The 18,407-nt window shown below is 37.7% G+C and overlaps 1 protein-coding gene across 1 annotated transcript in view; it reads right to left on the reverse strand.

Moving 5' to 3' along the window:
* Positions 1–3,146: 3,146 nt before the first annotated feature.
* The window catches only part of PHEX (phosphate regulating endopeptidase X-linked), a 195,036-nt gene continuing 179,775 nt past the window's right edge, over positions 3,147–18,407 (reverse strand). Inside the window, exons 19-22 of the mRNA XM_059679129.1 lie at positions 15,942–16,007; positions 14,837–14,941; positions 8,850–8,926; positions 3,147–6,606 (exon numbers count right to left, since the gene is read on the reverse strand). Of these exons, the coding sequence (XP_059535112.1) occupies positions 6,504–6,606; positions 8,850–8,926; positions 14,837–14,941; positions 15,942–16,007 (351 nt within the window). The 3' untranslated portion in view covers positions 3,147–6,503. The remainder of the gene's footprint in view (positions 6,607–8,849; positions 8,927–14,836; positions 14,942–15,941; positions 16,008–18,407) is intronic.

The raw sequence follows: 18,407 nt of genomic DNA on the forward strand, positions 1-18,407 counted from the left end.
ATTCTGCTGACTTCTAAGTCAGTTTGGAAGTTGACAGAGTATACTTCTAATTGGTAAACACTTCTCTTTTCGCCTAGGACAGTGGTCGGCAAACTGCGGCTCGCAAGCCACATGCGGCTCTTTGGACCCTTGAGTGTGGCTCTTCCACAAAATACTGACTTCTGCGCATGGGCCACGAAGTTTCAATCGCACTGTACATGCACGCCCGCACCTGGTATTTTGTGGAAGAGCCACACTCAAGGGGCCAAAGAGCCGCATGTGGCTCGCGAGCTGCAGTTTGCCGACCTCTGGCCTAGGACATCTGCAGACATTGCAGCCCAACTGGCAGCATAAATGATAATCAATGATTCAGGTATACTTTACAAACTGGTGATTTTAATTTACTCACTTAGTTCTTCTTTCTCTGTAAAGTGGAGTCTCAAGCCAGAATTACTTCAAACAGTACTTTGGTGGCTTGGACATGGACACTTATCTTCATTTCTTGGATTCTGAGCTGCAATTTGTCTTTCAAGTAGAGAAAATATAAAACAAGACATGATGAGTAGAATTTCTCATCTCATAATGAAGTAAAAATAAATGTCACATAAAATCTCTAAAGATACTAGAAGACATAGCATAAAAATTTATTTCCTAGGATATTTTATTTACTGTCTCAATGGAGTATATTTTAAAAATTTAGAACATATTGTAAACCCGTGGCATAGCTACAGAATCTTCTATTCAGTTATCGTCCTAATTGAAACAATTAACCAAACAAAATACACATTCAAATGAGATAGGTATCTAAACCATTTAGAAATAATTAAAAATTATAGATCAAGTTTTCTTTCACTGATCACAAACTATGGTAATGCTTTTGTGGTGCTCATTTCCTGGCTCACTTTTGTGTGTTTATTAAAACACGGTACTGTCAGATCACAGGGAGTATCTTATTTTCATTTTCATATCTCCAATCCTAAAGGGGATTAATTTGTCCAATTAAGCTGTTAATTAAAAAGACTCCTACAGAATGAACTGCAAGCTACCAATTGCATTTTACATTTTCATTGTGCTGTGCTCAAAAGTAATTTCCTAAATCCTTAAGAGCTCAAAAAGTTACTGCTTCATATTTCACTTTTGAGGGTACAGCTGGGATTGCTAGCTGATAGCCAAACCCATTTCCTCTTCTTTTGGGGCACACAGCTAGACTATATATCCTAACCTCCCCTATGGTAGGTTTGGCCACATGACTAAGTTCTAGCCAATGGAATATGAGCAGAAGTGATGTAGATAACTTCTAGGCCTCTACCAAATCTTCTACTCAGTATTTCCCATGGCCTCTTCTCCTCCACCAGCTTCTTGAAGGTGAGCATGCATTGAATCATGTCAAGAATGGTGAAATTGCAATATGAAAGGAAAATGGGTCCCTAAATCACCAACTAGAAGAGAGAAGCACACTGATCATTAATATCTACTGTGTATGTAATGAAAACAAGAACTAAACTTCAATTGGATTAAGACATTTAGATGATCTGCTTTAACAGCTAATGTGATCTTAATAAAGCAAGCAGCTGAACTTGAGGAACATGCAAATACGTACCTAAAACCTAATTGGAAATATTAGCTTCCTTCAAATTTTTATCATACATATAAATCGAAGCAGAATCAATACCTCTAGTTCTCTATCAGGGTGGGTAACGTCTAGGCCGCAGGCTGTATAAGGCCTATGAAATCATTTGGTCTGGCCCTGCCAAGGCATTAGTGGTGAGTTAATTAAATGATTGACCAAATATAGCAGGCTCATTTTTAAGTTAAGTCTGCATGGCCCGCAAATTGTGCTGTAAGTATCTAAATGTCACCTGGTAGAAAAAAGCTTTCCCACCCCTGGTCTATATAATCTATCAGATAAACCATAGCAAGATATTCTAGACTCCTGCCCTCATTCCCCCAAAGTCTCTTCTTCCTGTCCATGCCTCAGAGATCACTCATCAACTGACATTTTTATGCATCTTTCCTTCTGCCACTACCCTATACACAAAAATTGTTATTTCAAAGGTCAGTTCAAAACTTTCCAAGAAGGGCATTAACAGGCCATACTCAGTTACTTACTACCTACCAAGTCTGCATCCCATCTGAGGTCTAGCTCCTATACATGGATGTTGTTGCACAGCTACTACAAACCATTGCATACTTTCCCAGATCTTAGAACATATTCATGCCAGAAAGATCTTTAAAATAATCAACAGGGTTGAGGGGTGAAGGCGGACTGGGAGAGGTCAATTGGGGAAAAAGTAGACATATGTAAGACTTTCAACAATAAATATTAAATAAATAATCAACAGGGATTATTTTATTTGTTAATTGAGACAATTAACAAAATACACATTCAAATGAGACATGTATCAAACCCATTTAGAAATAATCAAAATTATAGATTAGGTTTTCTTTCACTCATCACAAATTATGGTAATGCTTTTGTGATGCTCATTTCCTGGTTCACTTTTGGTGTGTTTATTAAAACACGGTAGTGTCAGATCACAGGGAGTATCTTATTTTCATTTTCTATACTCGCACTGACAGCTAAACACCAAAATTCACCAGAGAAGTTAGTATGAATGCAATGGTATGCCTCTGGATTTGTCTGGACTCAGGTAAGGCAGTCAAGCTTTTGTTGTCCTGCACCACTGAGTCATTGTCCAGAGGTCGCCAGGGGACAGAAACTTTCCAGTACTTACAGTTCTCTGAAAGTTGCATGGGGCAAAGAGACTCCAGTAGCCTGAAGGCAGCCACCCTAGAGAGCCACAGCTATGTATAAAAGAAAGCACACAGAAGGTAAGGCTAGGGTGCCCAGTAAAAGGGCTTTTCCCTGTGGTGGTTGATAACTTGCTCAGAAGCCTTTTTTTTCCTCAATAGGAATATAATTGCATAAGCAATAAGCCACATGTGTTGACTTATGTCCTGGAAGAAAATGCAATGATGACCTCGCAAATCTCTCATTGCCTGTGGATAAACTTACTGCATTCAAAACCCACTTTCCTAAGCCAAGAAACCTAGTTTAGTACAGTGATTTGTGTACTTTATGGGCAATTATTGTCTAAAACAAAACTAAATATGCTAGTAGATGTAATATATTTTAATATTCTTTAAAATAAGAGATTTGAAACAGACATTTTTCAACTTTTTATTGTCCTTAAAATGATTGTTCACATTGTTTCACAAGCAGGGGAAGAAAATACAATGACCATTTAGATATAAAATGCATAATCCAAGAACATCTTTCTTTAAACCAGTGGGGCACTGCCACTGGCGATGAGAATGTTACTGCATGAGATAATCATATATCCTTCTATAATTTAATATAGGACTGAGACATTGTGCTAAAAATATCAAGGACGAAGCCTATCAAATGCTGAGATTATAGAAATATTGATAAAATAAATGTATTTAGAGATGGGTAATCGAAGGGATGAAGGCTAATGCCAAGGTCAGCAGCCAAAACATGGAAGCTCTGCCTTTTCTGAGTCTGGAATACTTGACAAGTGACTTCAAACCTTTCCACTTCTCTGGCACGAGCACAACCTGTATGGCAAGCCATAGCTCCTACTTGCTTCTTAGCAATGCTCCAGGGCTAAATCAGATAAAAATTTATGTGCTATGCTTTAAGCTCCATTGAGGAAAAGCACTGAATAAACTTCAGGATAATTTATGAATCCTGAGCTTGCATTAATCATGTCCAAATCCATCTCATAAAAGGAAAAAATGGAAATAGGAGGCCAATGCTGTGTGGTTGGTGAAAAGCTCAAGAAACTTTGGGCAATGGTGATAAGCCCAAACAATACCATTTTATATACATGAAATCCTTGACTAATCCAGATTTTCACACACACACACACACAAAACAAAAAACAAAAAAACAACAACAAAAAAAACTATAACTCCTTCCAATGCCCAGAAATAGTTCACTGGCAGAACATCTGGTATATGAATCAGAGAAGTGTGCTATGGCAGTCCTAGTCTGAGATCCAATATCTAATTTCCTTTTAATTTACCATAATTATTTTTGTAAAACTTTATGGCTCTCCTTCAGTGGATGTGCTTAGAGAAGATTGCCAAAATACTGCCTTTTCTTCAGAATCGCATTCTTAGGCCAGCTTCTCTCTACTTGTTTCCTTCCCTTCCGATTGCATTTTACCGTCCACCCCTTAACCACTGTCTGCTTCTTTTAGCAATCTGTATTGAAGAGAAGGGACAACAAGAGTGTAATCTGAAAACTTAAACACGGGCATGTATTTGGAAATACAATCCAACTAGTACATTGTTCTAGCTAGTAGTGACTTGGTACTAATGCTTTGGCTTCATTTTATTTTAATAATGGCCATCCTTTCTAAAATTTCAGTGTAACTGAGTTATATCAAATAGAGTTAACGAGAACAAGGCAGGCTCATCATTTAGAAACTGTGAGGCTCCCAAGTGATCACCAATCAGTTTTTCTAAACCAATAAGTGACTGAACAATTCCCATTTTCAAAGTCATAATTCTATGCTTTTATCAAACACGTTCTCTGATTTGCAGGAATGTGTTTATTTGGAGTTTAAAAAGACAAATGTAGAAGGAAAATGCTTTTCCTAAAAGCATAACAAACCTCAGCTGATTTTAAATGTCCAAGAACAGGAATAAAACAAGGAGTATCTTGTTATGTCTAAAACACAGCAGAATGACTCCTCCAGAGAAAAGGGACATATGTTTCCATCACCTCTAACCTACGAGTGCTTGTTTTTAAAATTACAAACTAATGGCATAGTAAGCCATAGTTAAGAGGAGGAAAAGGTAGCTGCCCTTCAGAAGTTTATCCATTCAGAGAGGAGGAAGTCAAGGGGAAAATCACTCTCCTCTGACTAACACAATATAATTCTTTTCCTCATGATGGTGCCCCTGTATTTTTCTCCCTTTGAAGTTCCCATGGTTACAAAAGGACATGCCACACACACACACACACACACACACACACACACACACACACACACATATATTTTAAAAGGATGACAAATCACAGGGATGCAAAATGGCCTCCTATAGTTGGTCTGAATTTGTCATTTTGCTTTAGAGATTTTCTCATTGGCCCACTTAATCCAGAATCACATGGACAATGAATAATGTCAACAGAGGGATGGCTATTTTAAGAAACCGTAAATGCCAAGTAACCATTTAAAGGCCATTACAATTTTATCCTGTGCGTGTGTGCACACACACACGCACACACACACACACACAGATAAAAGATATATGAGTTCACTTGAAAGGATAAAGCTCTGAAGCTCAAAACGGTACGGCTCTTCCTTACAGACTCTTTAGAAGAAGACTTGAAGCATAAAAATTATGTTTATTTGAACTATGCAAAGACTTTTACATTTAATCAATAGATTAGAAAATGACTTCAATCAAGAAATTTTTCAAAAAGGCTTTTTAAGTAAGAGCTAACATTAATTGAGCCCAAACAGAAGGGTACTTTGTGCCCTTCTCAATGTAGTGTTTGGCCCTTTGTACTAAAATGGGATGAAAGCTATCTGTTCCTAATGGGAAATTCAAACAGCATTTATTCGGTGACTACTAGTTTTAGAAACAGGAGAATGCACATATAGGAGGGTAACAAGACAAACAGCAATTGGACTAAAGAAAAGTGTCTGGAAGACAGACATAATCACTGAGGTTTGAGCAGACTACATCAAATTTTGGAGATTTCATCTCCTAGTGTCCCTGCTATTACATGAGTAAGAGTTTTGACTTCTCCTGGGACTTAAAAATGTATCCTTTTTTTCCTATTTGATAACTCAAGTCCTTTACCAAGTAGCCTTTCTCCCAGCCTTGTTCATGCTGACTTGAACAGGGCAATCGGCTACATCAGATACAAGCTGTGAGGCCATTTTCATCCCAATAGATTCCAAAGCTAAAGTCAAGAATGTCATCAACAATTACAAAATGAAGATATAACATATTTCTAATGTAACTACCTAAGATTTAATAAATGCTGGGTAATGACAATACATAAAATCTAGTAACGCATTCACAGAGCAAGAAAACCTCCCAGATATCCAGGAACATGTCCTCTTCATTTAGGGTTAAAAGTTTAAAAGGCAGAATTTTTTTCTGGATACATTCTACTTAGGCCCCTGCAAAGCTGGAGATTAAAATGTTATATACCACTTAGCTGTGGCTGACACACTAAAATGGACAATTGCAATAGTTCAGCAGATAGCGTTTTAACAAAAGTAAGTATCCTAGAGATTTTTGTTGGTTTGGTATTTTTAAAGAAACATGCTTGGTTCACTTCTTGTATTCCATTTTTTTAAGCCTTACAACTTTGAAAAGATACTGTTTAGATCCAAGCAATACCCAAATAATGAAGATGCATTAAAAATAAAGGTCCTCAGGGGAATATAGGCCTAACGCAGTAGGCGGTGCATGCTCAGTGAAGCCTCTACTGGTGCTGTACAACTCTCTCAGGATGGCATACACCAGCAGTCCAGCTACCAGAGTCGGCAGGAGTCCGTGCCTCTGTTCATCGTGGAATTGGATGGACAGTTAAAAGCTTTCTGGAATTCTTCAAAGTTGCTAATTGCACCATTGACCCTACAAAAGATATTTAATGTCATTTAATTCTTATATATCAACAGGTTCTGGATAAAAGTGTAGCAGCATATTGGTAGAAGGGATGTTGCAGTAATTTAATCTCTGTATAGGACAGATAACTGAAACCCCAACTGTTTAAATAAAACTTCCAAAAAAAATTTAACAGAGCTGAGGCTAGAACCAGCACCTCCTCAATGCCAGACAAACAATCCTATCCATCTTCCAAATATTTTCAATTTCCTATGAACTGTAGGATTTACAGTTCCAATATGAGTATAAGATTGCATAATCCTAAAACTTTATAAATGCCTATAAACTATAGAATTTACCAATACTTAGCTTCTCTATTTCTTTATCTTTGGGGGGAAGGTATAACTGATATAAAGTGCATGTCTTAAATGTAAAGCTCATAGTTGTTGGTTTTTCATGTGTATAACATACCCATGTTACTATCACTCAGATCAAGACATGAGATATTTCTAGCACCTAGATGGCTCCCTAGTGTGCCCTACCAATAGTACCTCCAAGGAAAGCAACTAGTCTGACTTCTATAGCCATAGATTAGTTTTACCTGTTTTTGAACTTCATATGAATGGAACCACACACAGTAGGCACTCTTTTGTCACTGACTTCTTTTATTCAATATTTATGTCTGCAAGATTCAATCATGTTGCTGCTATAACTATCTTTAAATAACCCATTCATTCTACACAAACACTTTCTCTAAATTCCTATTATGTTTGAAGGCTCATATGTATCTAGAATCTGGTTCATGTAACAACACACCAATGAATGGTGTCTAGTAGCTATTGGTGAGTAATGCTTTACTGGCATTAACTTCAAAATCTGGGGTTCTTGCAAGTTACCCCAACTGCAGTAAAGGCTGAAGATTCCTACTTAGCACTCTGGTTGTAACTGCCTTGTGGAAGTAGTACTTCCATTGTGTGATTTCTGCTGTATTCAAAATATATAGTTATTGCAAACAACACTAATAAGCCAGCAAAAAACTCCCTCTCCATTTATTTCTTACTCAACTGACTTGGAGATTCAGCATTCTCAGTCACTGACTATTTCTTCGCTAATGATTTCTTTACCTATGAGTATCTGAATGAATATAATGGCCAATATCCAGAAAACATCCCCATAATCTCCTGTGTTTTAGCTGAGATGTGTAGGTAGGGACGTATATTTCATGGTGTGATTCATCCTGGGTAAGTGTTAAAGATAGAATTTAGTTGATAATTAGTAAGTATGCTCTGCAAAATTATCAGCTAAAATCCGATATTACAGGCAACTAGTTAGTAAAAGGAAATTCGTTTCTAAGAACTTATCTGTTGAGTAATTAATTTGTCAGAGGGCACACATTTTAGTCCATTAGAGACTGTCAGCATTCTTGACAGTTTAGGCTAGTGGGGGAGAATTTCTAACACAGTGATTAGATTTTATGCTATTGGGTAATTTATAGTCAATTTCTGAAGCAAGGTTTTAGGAATAACATTTTAAAATATAGGAGAAAGTTTAGATGACTTTCTTGCAATATGCTAATGGACTCATTTAAACATTAAATATAAAAATATACAGATATAATATGTTCTAAGCAAAGAATGAATAAATATTGTTAAGGTTTCCTATATTTCCCATTATAATTCTTGTCCCCTACTATAGTTCCCTCAAGCCATGCTAGACATCCAGCACAGGCTAAGTAATATTAACTTTAATTTTGTTTTTACTTAATATTTTATACATTTTGAAAATTAAATAAGATTGTTATTCATAATCCTTTACCCTTCATATGTAAGCAAGTGTTTCAAAATAACATTCAAACTAAAAACCAAAATGTAGAGCTTTTGACTCTAGATATGAATTATAATAGCTTAATATGACCATATATCCTCCTTTGTGTTCAGAGCTATTCAGAAAGTGGCCACTCATTTATGTTTGTTGGTTAGCTACATGAAGAACCAGATGCATTAAATAGATATTCTAGCGCAAAATAAACCAGAGCTCTCCGTGTTTTAAGACACAGTCCGTTAAGATCACATCCTTGTCTAAGAAGAGACTTTTTGGGCCCATTTTAGTTTCTATTTGGCCAGTATTTTTGCCTGTAAAATGGAGATATCACTATTCACAATACAGGCTTAGGTTCAAATCACCTATTTGGTAAAGCACTGAGATGGCTGCATAGGGTGGGGGGTGGGGGGAGATGCACATTAAAAACTAGTGTTACCCATTTGCCCTTTTACCTAAACTCAGGAGGGCTGTGAGCACCAATTTGGACTTGTTCTCGGGCAGCTTCCGGTCTGTAGGAATTGCACCTGACCTAGAAGAGAAAAGCATACTGGTAATTACGTTTCCATTCCAATTACACATTTTCTACTGCTTTAACTGCTCCAAATTACACTGAAATTTTAGACTCAGTGGATGAAAGTTTTAGTAAATCAGATAAAACCTTAATCTGTAGTAACATCTATTATTCTAATCCCTGGAGTAGAAGTTTTTATCATTGTAAATAATTCCACAATTTGAGTAAATTAAGAAGGTTTTCAGACAAATGCTATAAATCAAGAGAACGGTACAGGGGTCCTCAAACTTTTTAAACAGGGGGCCAGTTCACTGTTCCTCAGACCGTTGGAGGGCCGGACTATAGTTTAAAAAAAAACTATGAACAAATTCCTATGCACACTGCACATATCTTATTTTGAAGTAAAAAAACAAAATGGAAACATATACAATATTTGTATTTGCATGTGGCCCGCGGGCCGTAGTTTGAGGACCCTGGAACGGTATATATGCCCAGGAATCAATCAATGTATTCATTCAATTAATATCATGCTTGGAATAGCCCTTACCAAATGTAACCATATTCATTTGAGTCAATAAAATGAATCAACCACCCATTATTGAGTATAGTCATAAGAAGTCAGTTTTTTGCTTGCCCTACCTTAGTCCAGCCCTTGGATAGGAGAACACTTCTCCATTCCTTTGAAGTTAGGTATGGCTATATCACTTGCTCTGACCAATGAAATATAATAAGTGATATATGTCACTTCCTAGAGAAGCTTTAAAAACTGGCAGAAGTTTTAAGAGCCTTCAGAACAATTTAAGTTGCTACATTAAGAACCAGTACACATTTTCTCATATTTCTTTCCTACTCCTGTGGTGACCATGGAAGCACATATCAAGATAAAGACTCTAAAACCCAGGTCCTTGAGTAATAACTATGAGCAGAGACCCATTAGTGACCAATGTTGGACATAGAGCATGAACAAGAAATAAACTTCCCTTGTTTAGTTTGTCCCTGCACCATAACCTACTTAATCCTGACTTGAAGCATGACTTGAAACATGATATAGTCTTTAAGTATGAAAAGAACTAGGACACAGGAATATGATTGGGGGGCAATTTAAAGTGGAGGAGAAAAGGAAAGCAAAGATATATTTGAGAAAAAATAAAAAGAGCAAGACACTCAGCGTGGCTGAACTGTGGTGCCTAATGGGCAGCAATGGGAGACCAGGGGCGATGGTGCCAGATTTCTGAAATTCTGACCAATACCCTAAAGTGTTTAAACTATACTTAAACACCATTATGAGCAGAAAATGATAAAATCGCATTTTAGAAAGATGTATCTGTCAGGGGCATATAGAAGGAAATTATAAACTAGTTAGAAGATTATTTCTGTATGGGCCCCAGGAAGGTTCCCAATGAATATCCACTAAATGAGTAGAAATGGGAATAGAATGAAGTAGAAAGATAAGAAGATATGAAGGGGGAAACTGGCAGGTCACAGGAACTACAGGGACATAGAAAGCAGGAAAGGCTATACGATGCTTTGCTTTTCATAAAGATAAACCATGAGTCTCTGTGGTTCTAAATTTAACTTTGAAGATGTTTTTTCTAATATGATTCCTTGATTTCCTCAGAAGCTAGCTATTGTGAAGTTGTTTCTGGCACTCCATTTTTCTTATATTCTTACACCAGAGGCCTGGTGCATGACATCCGTGCACTGGGGGGGGGGCGGTTTACTCAGCCCAGCCTGCTCCCTCTTGTAGTCTGGGACCCCTCAGGGGATGTCTGCCTGCCACCGACTTAGGCTCCCTCGGCAGGTGGACATCCCCAGAGGGTCCTTAGCGCTGCCAAGGAGGCTCCTGCCACAACCACTGCTCTTGCCAGCCATGAGTCTGGCTTCTGGCTGAGCAGTGCTCCCCCTGTGGGAGCACACTGACCACCAGGGGTAGCTCCTACATTGAGCATCTGCCCCCTGGTGGTCAGTGCGTGTCATAGCGACTGGTCATTCCACCGTTTGGTAGATTTACATATTAGCCTTTTATTATATACGATTATTGTATAGTATTGTCTTTGCTTCCTGTATCATTTAGGATAATGTTAAAAACACATTATGATTGTTATTGTTTTTCTAGTACCTTCTCAGGAGGGAAAATAACTTTGCTCCCTATAAGCAGACATATTTCAATGTGCAAAATATTTAAAATCTCCTCACTCTTCAGTAGGAAAAGCTTCAAGATAAATTTCTCATTAGTGATATAAAATGGTTTTCCATGTTTCCTAAATCTCTTCAGTTTAAAAAATCAGATATGGTTTGGAATTTTATTTGGAGACCTTTCAAAAGTATGACTGTAATGTTGCTATCAGTTAACTTCATTCATCTACAAGGAGCTGTTGTGAACTAGAATGTAACTAAGATGGACCTTAAGTTAGTAAGTAAGAACCTGAGTAAGAACTGATGGACCCTGCACTTTAGAGTAGGGGTCAGCAAACTTTTTCTGTAAAGGGAGAGATAGTAAATATTTTAGGTTTTGCTGACCATAAGGTCTCTTTCAACTACTCAACTCTGCTGTTGTAGCAGAAAACCAGGCATGGACAATACGTAAAAGAAAGTGCATAGCTGTTTTCCAATAAAATGGCATTTATAAAAATAGACAGCAGGCCATATTTGGGTCCTAGTTTGCTAATCCCAGCTCTAGAAAGTTCTGACTGTGTGTGTGTGCTAATTTTAGATATATGACCCAGTATTGACCTATAACAAAGTCTCTTTCATTAAACTGTGTTAGTCTTATACTTATGAAGTGTCTTTAATATACCCAGCATCTTTGCTGGGTGCTATGGAGATACATAAGAAATGTAAGGATCCAGAAGTTTAACTATGAAGTTAAACTAGAAATCTTCAACATTTTGAGAATAGTTAAATATTCAACTACATGGCAATGAAGGTAAGTATAACAGAATCAGAGGTTTACAAAAATGAGAACTGGAGTCCTTGTGGAAGTGTGGATGATGTGGAGGAGGTGGAACTTGACATGGATCCTGAAGGATAAATATGAAATTCAATAATCTGAGGGGGAGGAGTAGACAGAGGGTCACATTATAGAAGGAAAATCAAAATCAAAGCCAAAGAGACAGTAATGGGCATGGCATCATGGAGTGGAAGTGAGGCCACCTTCCCAGCAAAAGATGAGTCTGATGGAGCTGTGGGAATTAAGAGCTGGTGGGTAGAGTTGGATAAGGTTGAGGACAACTTTTTAGAAAGCTAGATGAAAGTGTTTGGCCTCAATTTGTTAGGAGCCACTGCAGTTCTTTAGCTGGTCAGTAGTGAAATAAAAGTGGTATTTCAGTGGCACATAAGACAGACAGTGTTGGAAAGATGCCAAAGTCTAGAAAACGTGCCATAAAGCTGGTGGAATAATCCAGAGTAGAAAAGATCAAGGCCTAGCCTACAGATGACAAAATAGGGTAATGGGGAGAAAGAGAGGCTGAATCTGAAGAGCAGTTTAAAGAATGAAACATCTAGCTTTGGGGGCATATGTCATAAAAAGGATAGATAAATCAAATAAGACCTAAGAATCCAGACTTTCTATGCAGAAATATGCAAAGGCTGGGGGTGGGGGGGTATTAAAAGAAATGGGAAAACTAAAAAGAAAAGTCATTTTGTTCATGATTACACTTTTGCTGATATTGGGTCAGTAAAAGATAATTTATTGAGAGCTGTCATGTCCAGCTTTTAGAAATAAAAGACCCAAGACAGGTTAGAGTCACTTAACCAGAGTTAACTGAAGAATACATGGGAATGCACGAACTTACTGAGAGAGAATACTAAGACTTAGGAACCAAAGGTTGTACTGATGAAAACTCTTGTCTAATGCTGAGCATACAGATACACATCTGCCCACTTGTGGCCGTGTGTCAGAACCTTCCACAATGCACCTCTGAGTTTTTGAACGTGAGGCCTACACATTTGTGACATAAACCACTGGAATAGTTAATAGCAAAGAATTGGCACTTGCTTTATTAGCCAAAGACTGGAACTCAGAATTGTGCCTTATTTAGTGCACGTCTTTCTATTTCTGCTCAGAGAGCCCATTAAACTCACAAAAGAGTTAATGATTCTTCTTGCCTTTATTGTTGTTGTTTTCAGCTCTAATAGTCATCATATATTCATTTGACAGTTCAGAACACCAATGAATGAGTCACTAGAAATGGTTATTAATAGTATCAAATAGTAACATTGAGAAGCCAGGCTATATTACATAAATACCAAGTGATAGTAACCCTTGATTTAAAAAAAAAGCCAATAAACTTTGATTCAATCAATTATGTCTCATAGTTGGGGGACTGGGTGAAAAAGGTGAAGGGATTAAGAAAGTACAAATTGCTAGTCCAAAAATAGTTCCAGGGATGTAAAGTACAGCATAGGGAATCCTATATAATAAAAGTGTAGTATGGTACCATCTCACACCTGTCAGAATGGCTATCATCAACAAATATACAAATGACAAATGCTGGCGAGGATGCGGAGAAAAAAGAACCCTCGTTCACTGCTGGTGGGAATGCAAACTGGTGCAGCCATTGTGGAGAACAGTATGGAGTTTCCTCAAAAAACTAAAAATGGAATTTCCATTTGACCCAGTGATTTCACTTCTAGGAATATATCCCAAGAAACCAGAAACACCAATCAGAAGGATATATGCATACCTATGTCCATAGCAGCACAATTTACAATAGCTAAGATTTGGAAACAGCCTAAGTGCCCATCAGCAGATGAATGGATTAAAAAACTGAGGTACAGCAACACAATGGAATACATTGCTGCTGTAAAAAGGAAGGAACTCTTGCCATTTGCAAAGCATGGGTGGAGCTGGAGAGCATTATTCTAAGTGAAATAAGTCAGTCAGAGAAAGATAAATATCACATGCTTTCACTCATTTGTGGATTATAATGAACAACATAAACCGATGAACAAAAACAGATGTAGAGACAGAGAAGCATCGATCAGATGCTCAAAAGTCAGAGAGAAGGTAGGGGAGGGTCGGGGTTAGGGGGAGAGATCAACCAAAGGACTTGTATGCATGCATATAAGCATAAGTGATGGATGTGGACAACAGAGGGTGAGGGTGAGGGTGAGGGCAGAATTGGGGGGATGAGAGGACATTGGGGGGATAAGGTCACATTTGTAATATCTTAATCAATAGAGGAAAGTAAATTTTTAAAAAAGTGTAGTATGCAAATTGTCCCCTCGACAGGGAGTTCATCCGGGAGTCCGACCAGGGGGCGGGGCCAGCTTGGGGAAGGGAGGGAGTACCCGGCCAGGAGCCAGCAGCCGTTAGGGACCCTACCAGTGCATCTATTTCATGCACTGGGCCTCTAGGATAGTGAATAATATTGTAATAACTATATGTGGTCGAGGTGGATACTGGAAATATCATGGGGAAGGTTTTGTAAAGTATATGATTATCTAACTACTATGCTGTACACCTGAAACAAACACCAAATAATACTGAATGTAAAAAATGCTTCCAATTAAAGTATAATCAGCTAAAACTTTATGTCTCATAGAGCACTTAAAAAATGAAATTTTCCCTGCTGGCATGGCTCAGTGGTTGAGTATGGACCTATGAACCAGGAGGTCACAGTTCAATTCCCAGTCAGGGCACATGCCCAGGTTGCGGGCTCAATCCCCACTGTGAGGCATGTAGGAGGCAGCCGATCAATGATGCTCTCTCATCATTGATGTTTCTATCTCTCTCTCCTTCTCCTTTCCCCTCTGAAATCAATAAAAATATTTTTAAATGAAATTTACCCTGAAAACAAGCAAGATAAAATTTCAGCTAAAATCAACTTTATGCTATTAAACTTTTGTTCCAAACTTTTGATCAAGGAAGCAAGCAAGCCAAAGACCCACATTTCATCTTTGATGCCCCTTCCTTGTTCTACTCACATGAGCATAACTCAGGAAGAAGAGCTGGTTATTGGTGAATGTGATACCTGGTAGCAGAGGCTCCTCAACTCCCTGCCTCTTGTCATTTATCCATTTCCTATAAGCCTGGTGAGAGAAGCAAAATGAATGATCTTCTGCAATGATGGCTTTTCTCTTTTCCCATCCAGTGCAGAGGTATTAAATACATCCTCTCCCATGTACATAATATATTTTGTCAAGGTTTCCTTTAAGAAAACAAACCTGGAAATGCAAATCAATGTTGTATGGCTTAACAGTGAGGCAGGTTCACCTGAAAAAAGACCTTACATTCAATAAATACCAAAGCAATAGGGTCAAAGTGTTCAATAACTACCCTTCCTGCAAAAAAAAAATGTTCTTTCTCTTCCTACTAGGGAACAAACAAATCAAGCACAATAACAAAGCCTATGGAAATAAATTTTGGGGTCAACATACTGCCAATTTTAAATTTTGCCAAGTAAGAGGGAAAACAATCATCTTCAATAACCATCATCTTGTAGAAATAAAATATATTTTAACTAGAATAGAGGAAGGATTTAATCTTGGAATAACACCCTGGTCTTTACATTGAATGGATTTAGCTTTATGAAAATCTTTCCATATCACCCTATGTTTCTTGTTTCACCACAAACCAGTGGATGATGAAAGCATTATTATGGACTCTTACCTGGCCCACTATATGAGAACCACTAGCCTCTGGTCATAATGTATAAGTTTGATATTTTAAGAGAAAATTATTAGGAAGGAAAACTCATATGAACCTAGCCCCGAGGAGATTTCTGTAGCATGCTTTGATATTATTATGCATCTTCTGAAAACTATCTTTTAAATACATGATTCTTAATAACAAAGATTTTTGTTTAGGAAGTAACTTTACACCCTAAAAAGAAAAAAAAAGAAATGTAGCTCTATTCATTTAATAGAGTATAATAGAGTCAATGGGGCAATATAATTCTACTTACAGAAATTCACAGAATTTACAGAAATCTAAGTCCTCAAGAACATGACTATGCTGTAAATTGAGATGTACCCATACAGTGTTTTAGAGCTTAATTTTAAAAATCACAGCAAATGTTGTAGTACATACCCTAAAAGCTTCCCGCAGGCCTCCATTATCGGCAATATTTTCTCCCAGGGTCCTCTTCCCTTTTACCTAATGAGAAGAAAAAGAAAAAAGAGTGTTTCACAGTCAACTATCATTCAGCAAGAGGCATAAATATGATAGCGATAAAAAGTGCCACATTTTAAAGAGAAAATTACATTCAATAAGTCAGAAGTAGTCATAATATACTTTGAGATAGAAAACTAACCCCAGCAAGGTGCTCCTGAATATAATAATTTCTATTTTATTATGCAACACATTTTTCCACCAACCTCTTTATTCTCACCCATTTAACCAGCTCCAATAAAATGTTAAAAAATATTCTCATTGACTCTAATTTAAATGGGAAAAATTAAAATGTCAATATACAGATTACTTTCTCTGATTAACTCACATAATGTGAGTATTCTTTTCAGTGTGTTCATGTTTCCAAAAATTTACCATCACATAGTAACAAGAGTTTCAGACCAACCATCACCATTTCACCTTCAACAATTTCCAAGAAAAATTAAAAGGAGAGTAGTTTTCATGGGGAACAAAGGTCAAGGCTTGCAATATGCATGATAACTAACCAAGCATGGTGAAGAAGTCCTTCTAAACTTTTGAAGATTGTTCCTTAAACCCTTTTATAGGCTATGACAAAGAACAATCTAAACCAATATAGCCCACAAGCCAAAATCCAACCTGCTGCTGTGTTTGTACAGACAGCAAGGTAAGACTGGATTTTACACTGTTCAGTCTTTGGGGAAGAAGAATAGAAGAAAGCATAATATTTTGGGGTATGTGAAAATTATGTGAAGTTCAAATTTCAGTATCCATAATTCAAGTTTTATTTGCACACAGCCATGCCTATTCATGTACATATTGTCTGTGGCTGTTCTATCACTACTGTGGCAGGGTTGAGTTATTGCAACAGAGAATTTACAGCCCACAAAGCCTAAATTATTTACCAACTGGTCCTTTATAAAAGTTTGCCCATCCCTGCATAGGAGGCAGAATAATGTTCTCTGCTAAAAGATGCCTATGTCTTAATCCCTGGAATCTATGAAAATGTTGCCTGATGTGACAAAAGAGGTTTTTAAAATATGATTAAGGTAAGGATATTGAGATGGAGACATTAGCCTACATTGTTCAAGTAAGTCTAATCCTATATAATAAAAGCCTAATATGCAAATCAACCGAACAGCAGAACAACTGGTAGGCAGGGTTGAGGCTGGTGAGCGGGTGGTGCCAGGCTAGCCAAGGCAGGTGCCAGTGGGCAGAGGGAGGGGACGGTGATTGGTGGGCGGTGTGGCTGCAGGGTGATGGGGGCGGGGCCAGCATCCTCCAATCAGCTCCACCAGTTGCCTCCCTAAGCAGTCAGTCAGACATCCCCCGAGGGCTCCTGGACTGCAATTGGGTGCAGGCTGGGCTGAGGAAAGCCCTCTCCTCCCCAAGTGCATGAATTTTCGTGCACCAGGCCTCTAGTGTAATTATAAGGGTCCTTTTCAAATAGAGAAAAAGGAAGTCAGGAGAGTGAGTGTCTCAGCATGATGCAATGTGAAAAGACTCAACCCAGCATTGCTGGTGCTGAAGGAGGAATCTGGGCAGCCTGTAAAAACTAGAAAAAGCAAGGAAACAGATACTTCCCTAGAGCAGCTAGAAATTAAAGCAGTCCTAGTGAGACCTGAGTCAGACATACAGAACTGTATAATAATAAAGTTGTTTTATTTCAAGTCACTAAGTATGTGGTGATTTGCTATAGTAGCAACAAGAAACAATACACCCTGTTCTAAACCTTCAAGCCATGGATCCTATCAACTCTTTATTTTTATGCTAGCCCAATCACCCAAGTATCAGGCAATACCAATGAATTTAAACACATCTTCAGAGAACAGTGATCTCTATAATCACCCAGGACCTTCCCAGCTTCAGTCTCAAAAAGTTACCACTCCAGCTTTACATATCATCTTACAACACAAACAAAAATTAACTCAAAATGGATGATAGACTTGAACACCTAAAAACCATAAAACTCCTAGAAGAAAACAGGCAGTGAGCCCCTTAACAGTGCTCTTGGCAATAACTTTTTTTTTATCTGACACCAAAAACAAAAGCAAAAATGAATAAGTGGGACTGTATTAAACTAAAATGCTTCTACACAGCAAAGGAAACCATCAACAAAATTAAAAGGAAACCTACTGAAGGGGAGAAAATAATTGTACTAGTATATCATGTATCAAATAAAGGACTAATATATAAAATATACAGAGAACTCATACAACTCAATAGCAAAAAAACAATTCAATTTTTAAAAATGGACAGAGGATCTAAATAACATTTTTCCAAAGAAGACATAGAGATGGCCAATAGGTACATGAAAAAATGCTGAACATTGTTAATCATGAGAAACATCCAAATCAAAACCACAATAAGATATCATCTCACAGCTGTTAGAAGAGCTACTATAGG

Source organism: Myotis daubentonii, chromosome X (genome assembly GCF_963259705.1).
Source record: "Myotis daubentonii chromosome X, mMyoDau2.1, whole genome shotgun sequence".
NCBI lineage: Eukaryota > Metazoa > Chordata > Mammalia > Chiroptera > Vespertilionidae > Myotis > Myotis daubentonii.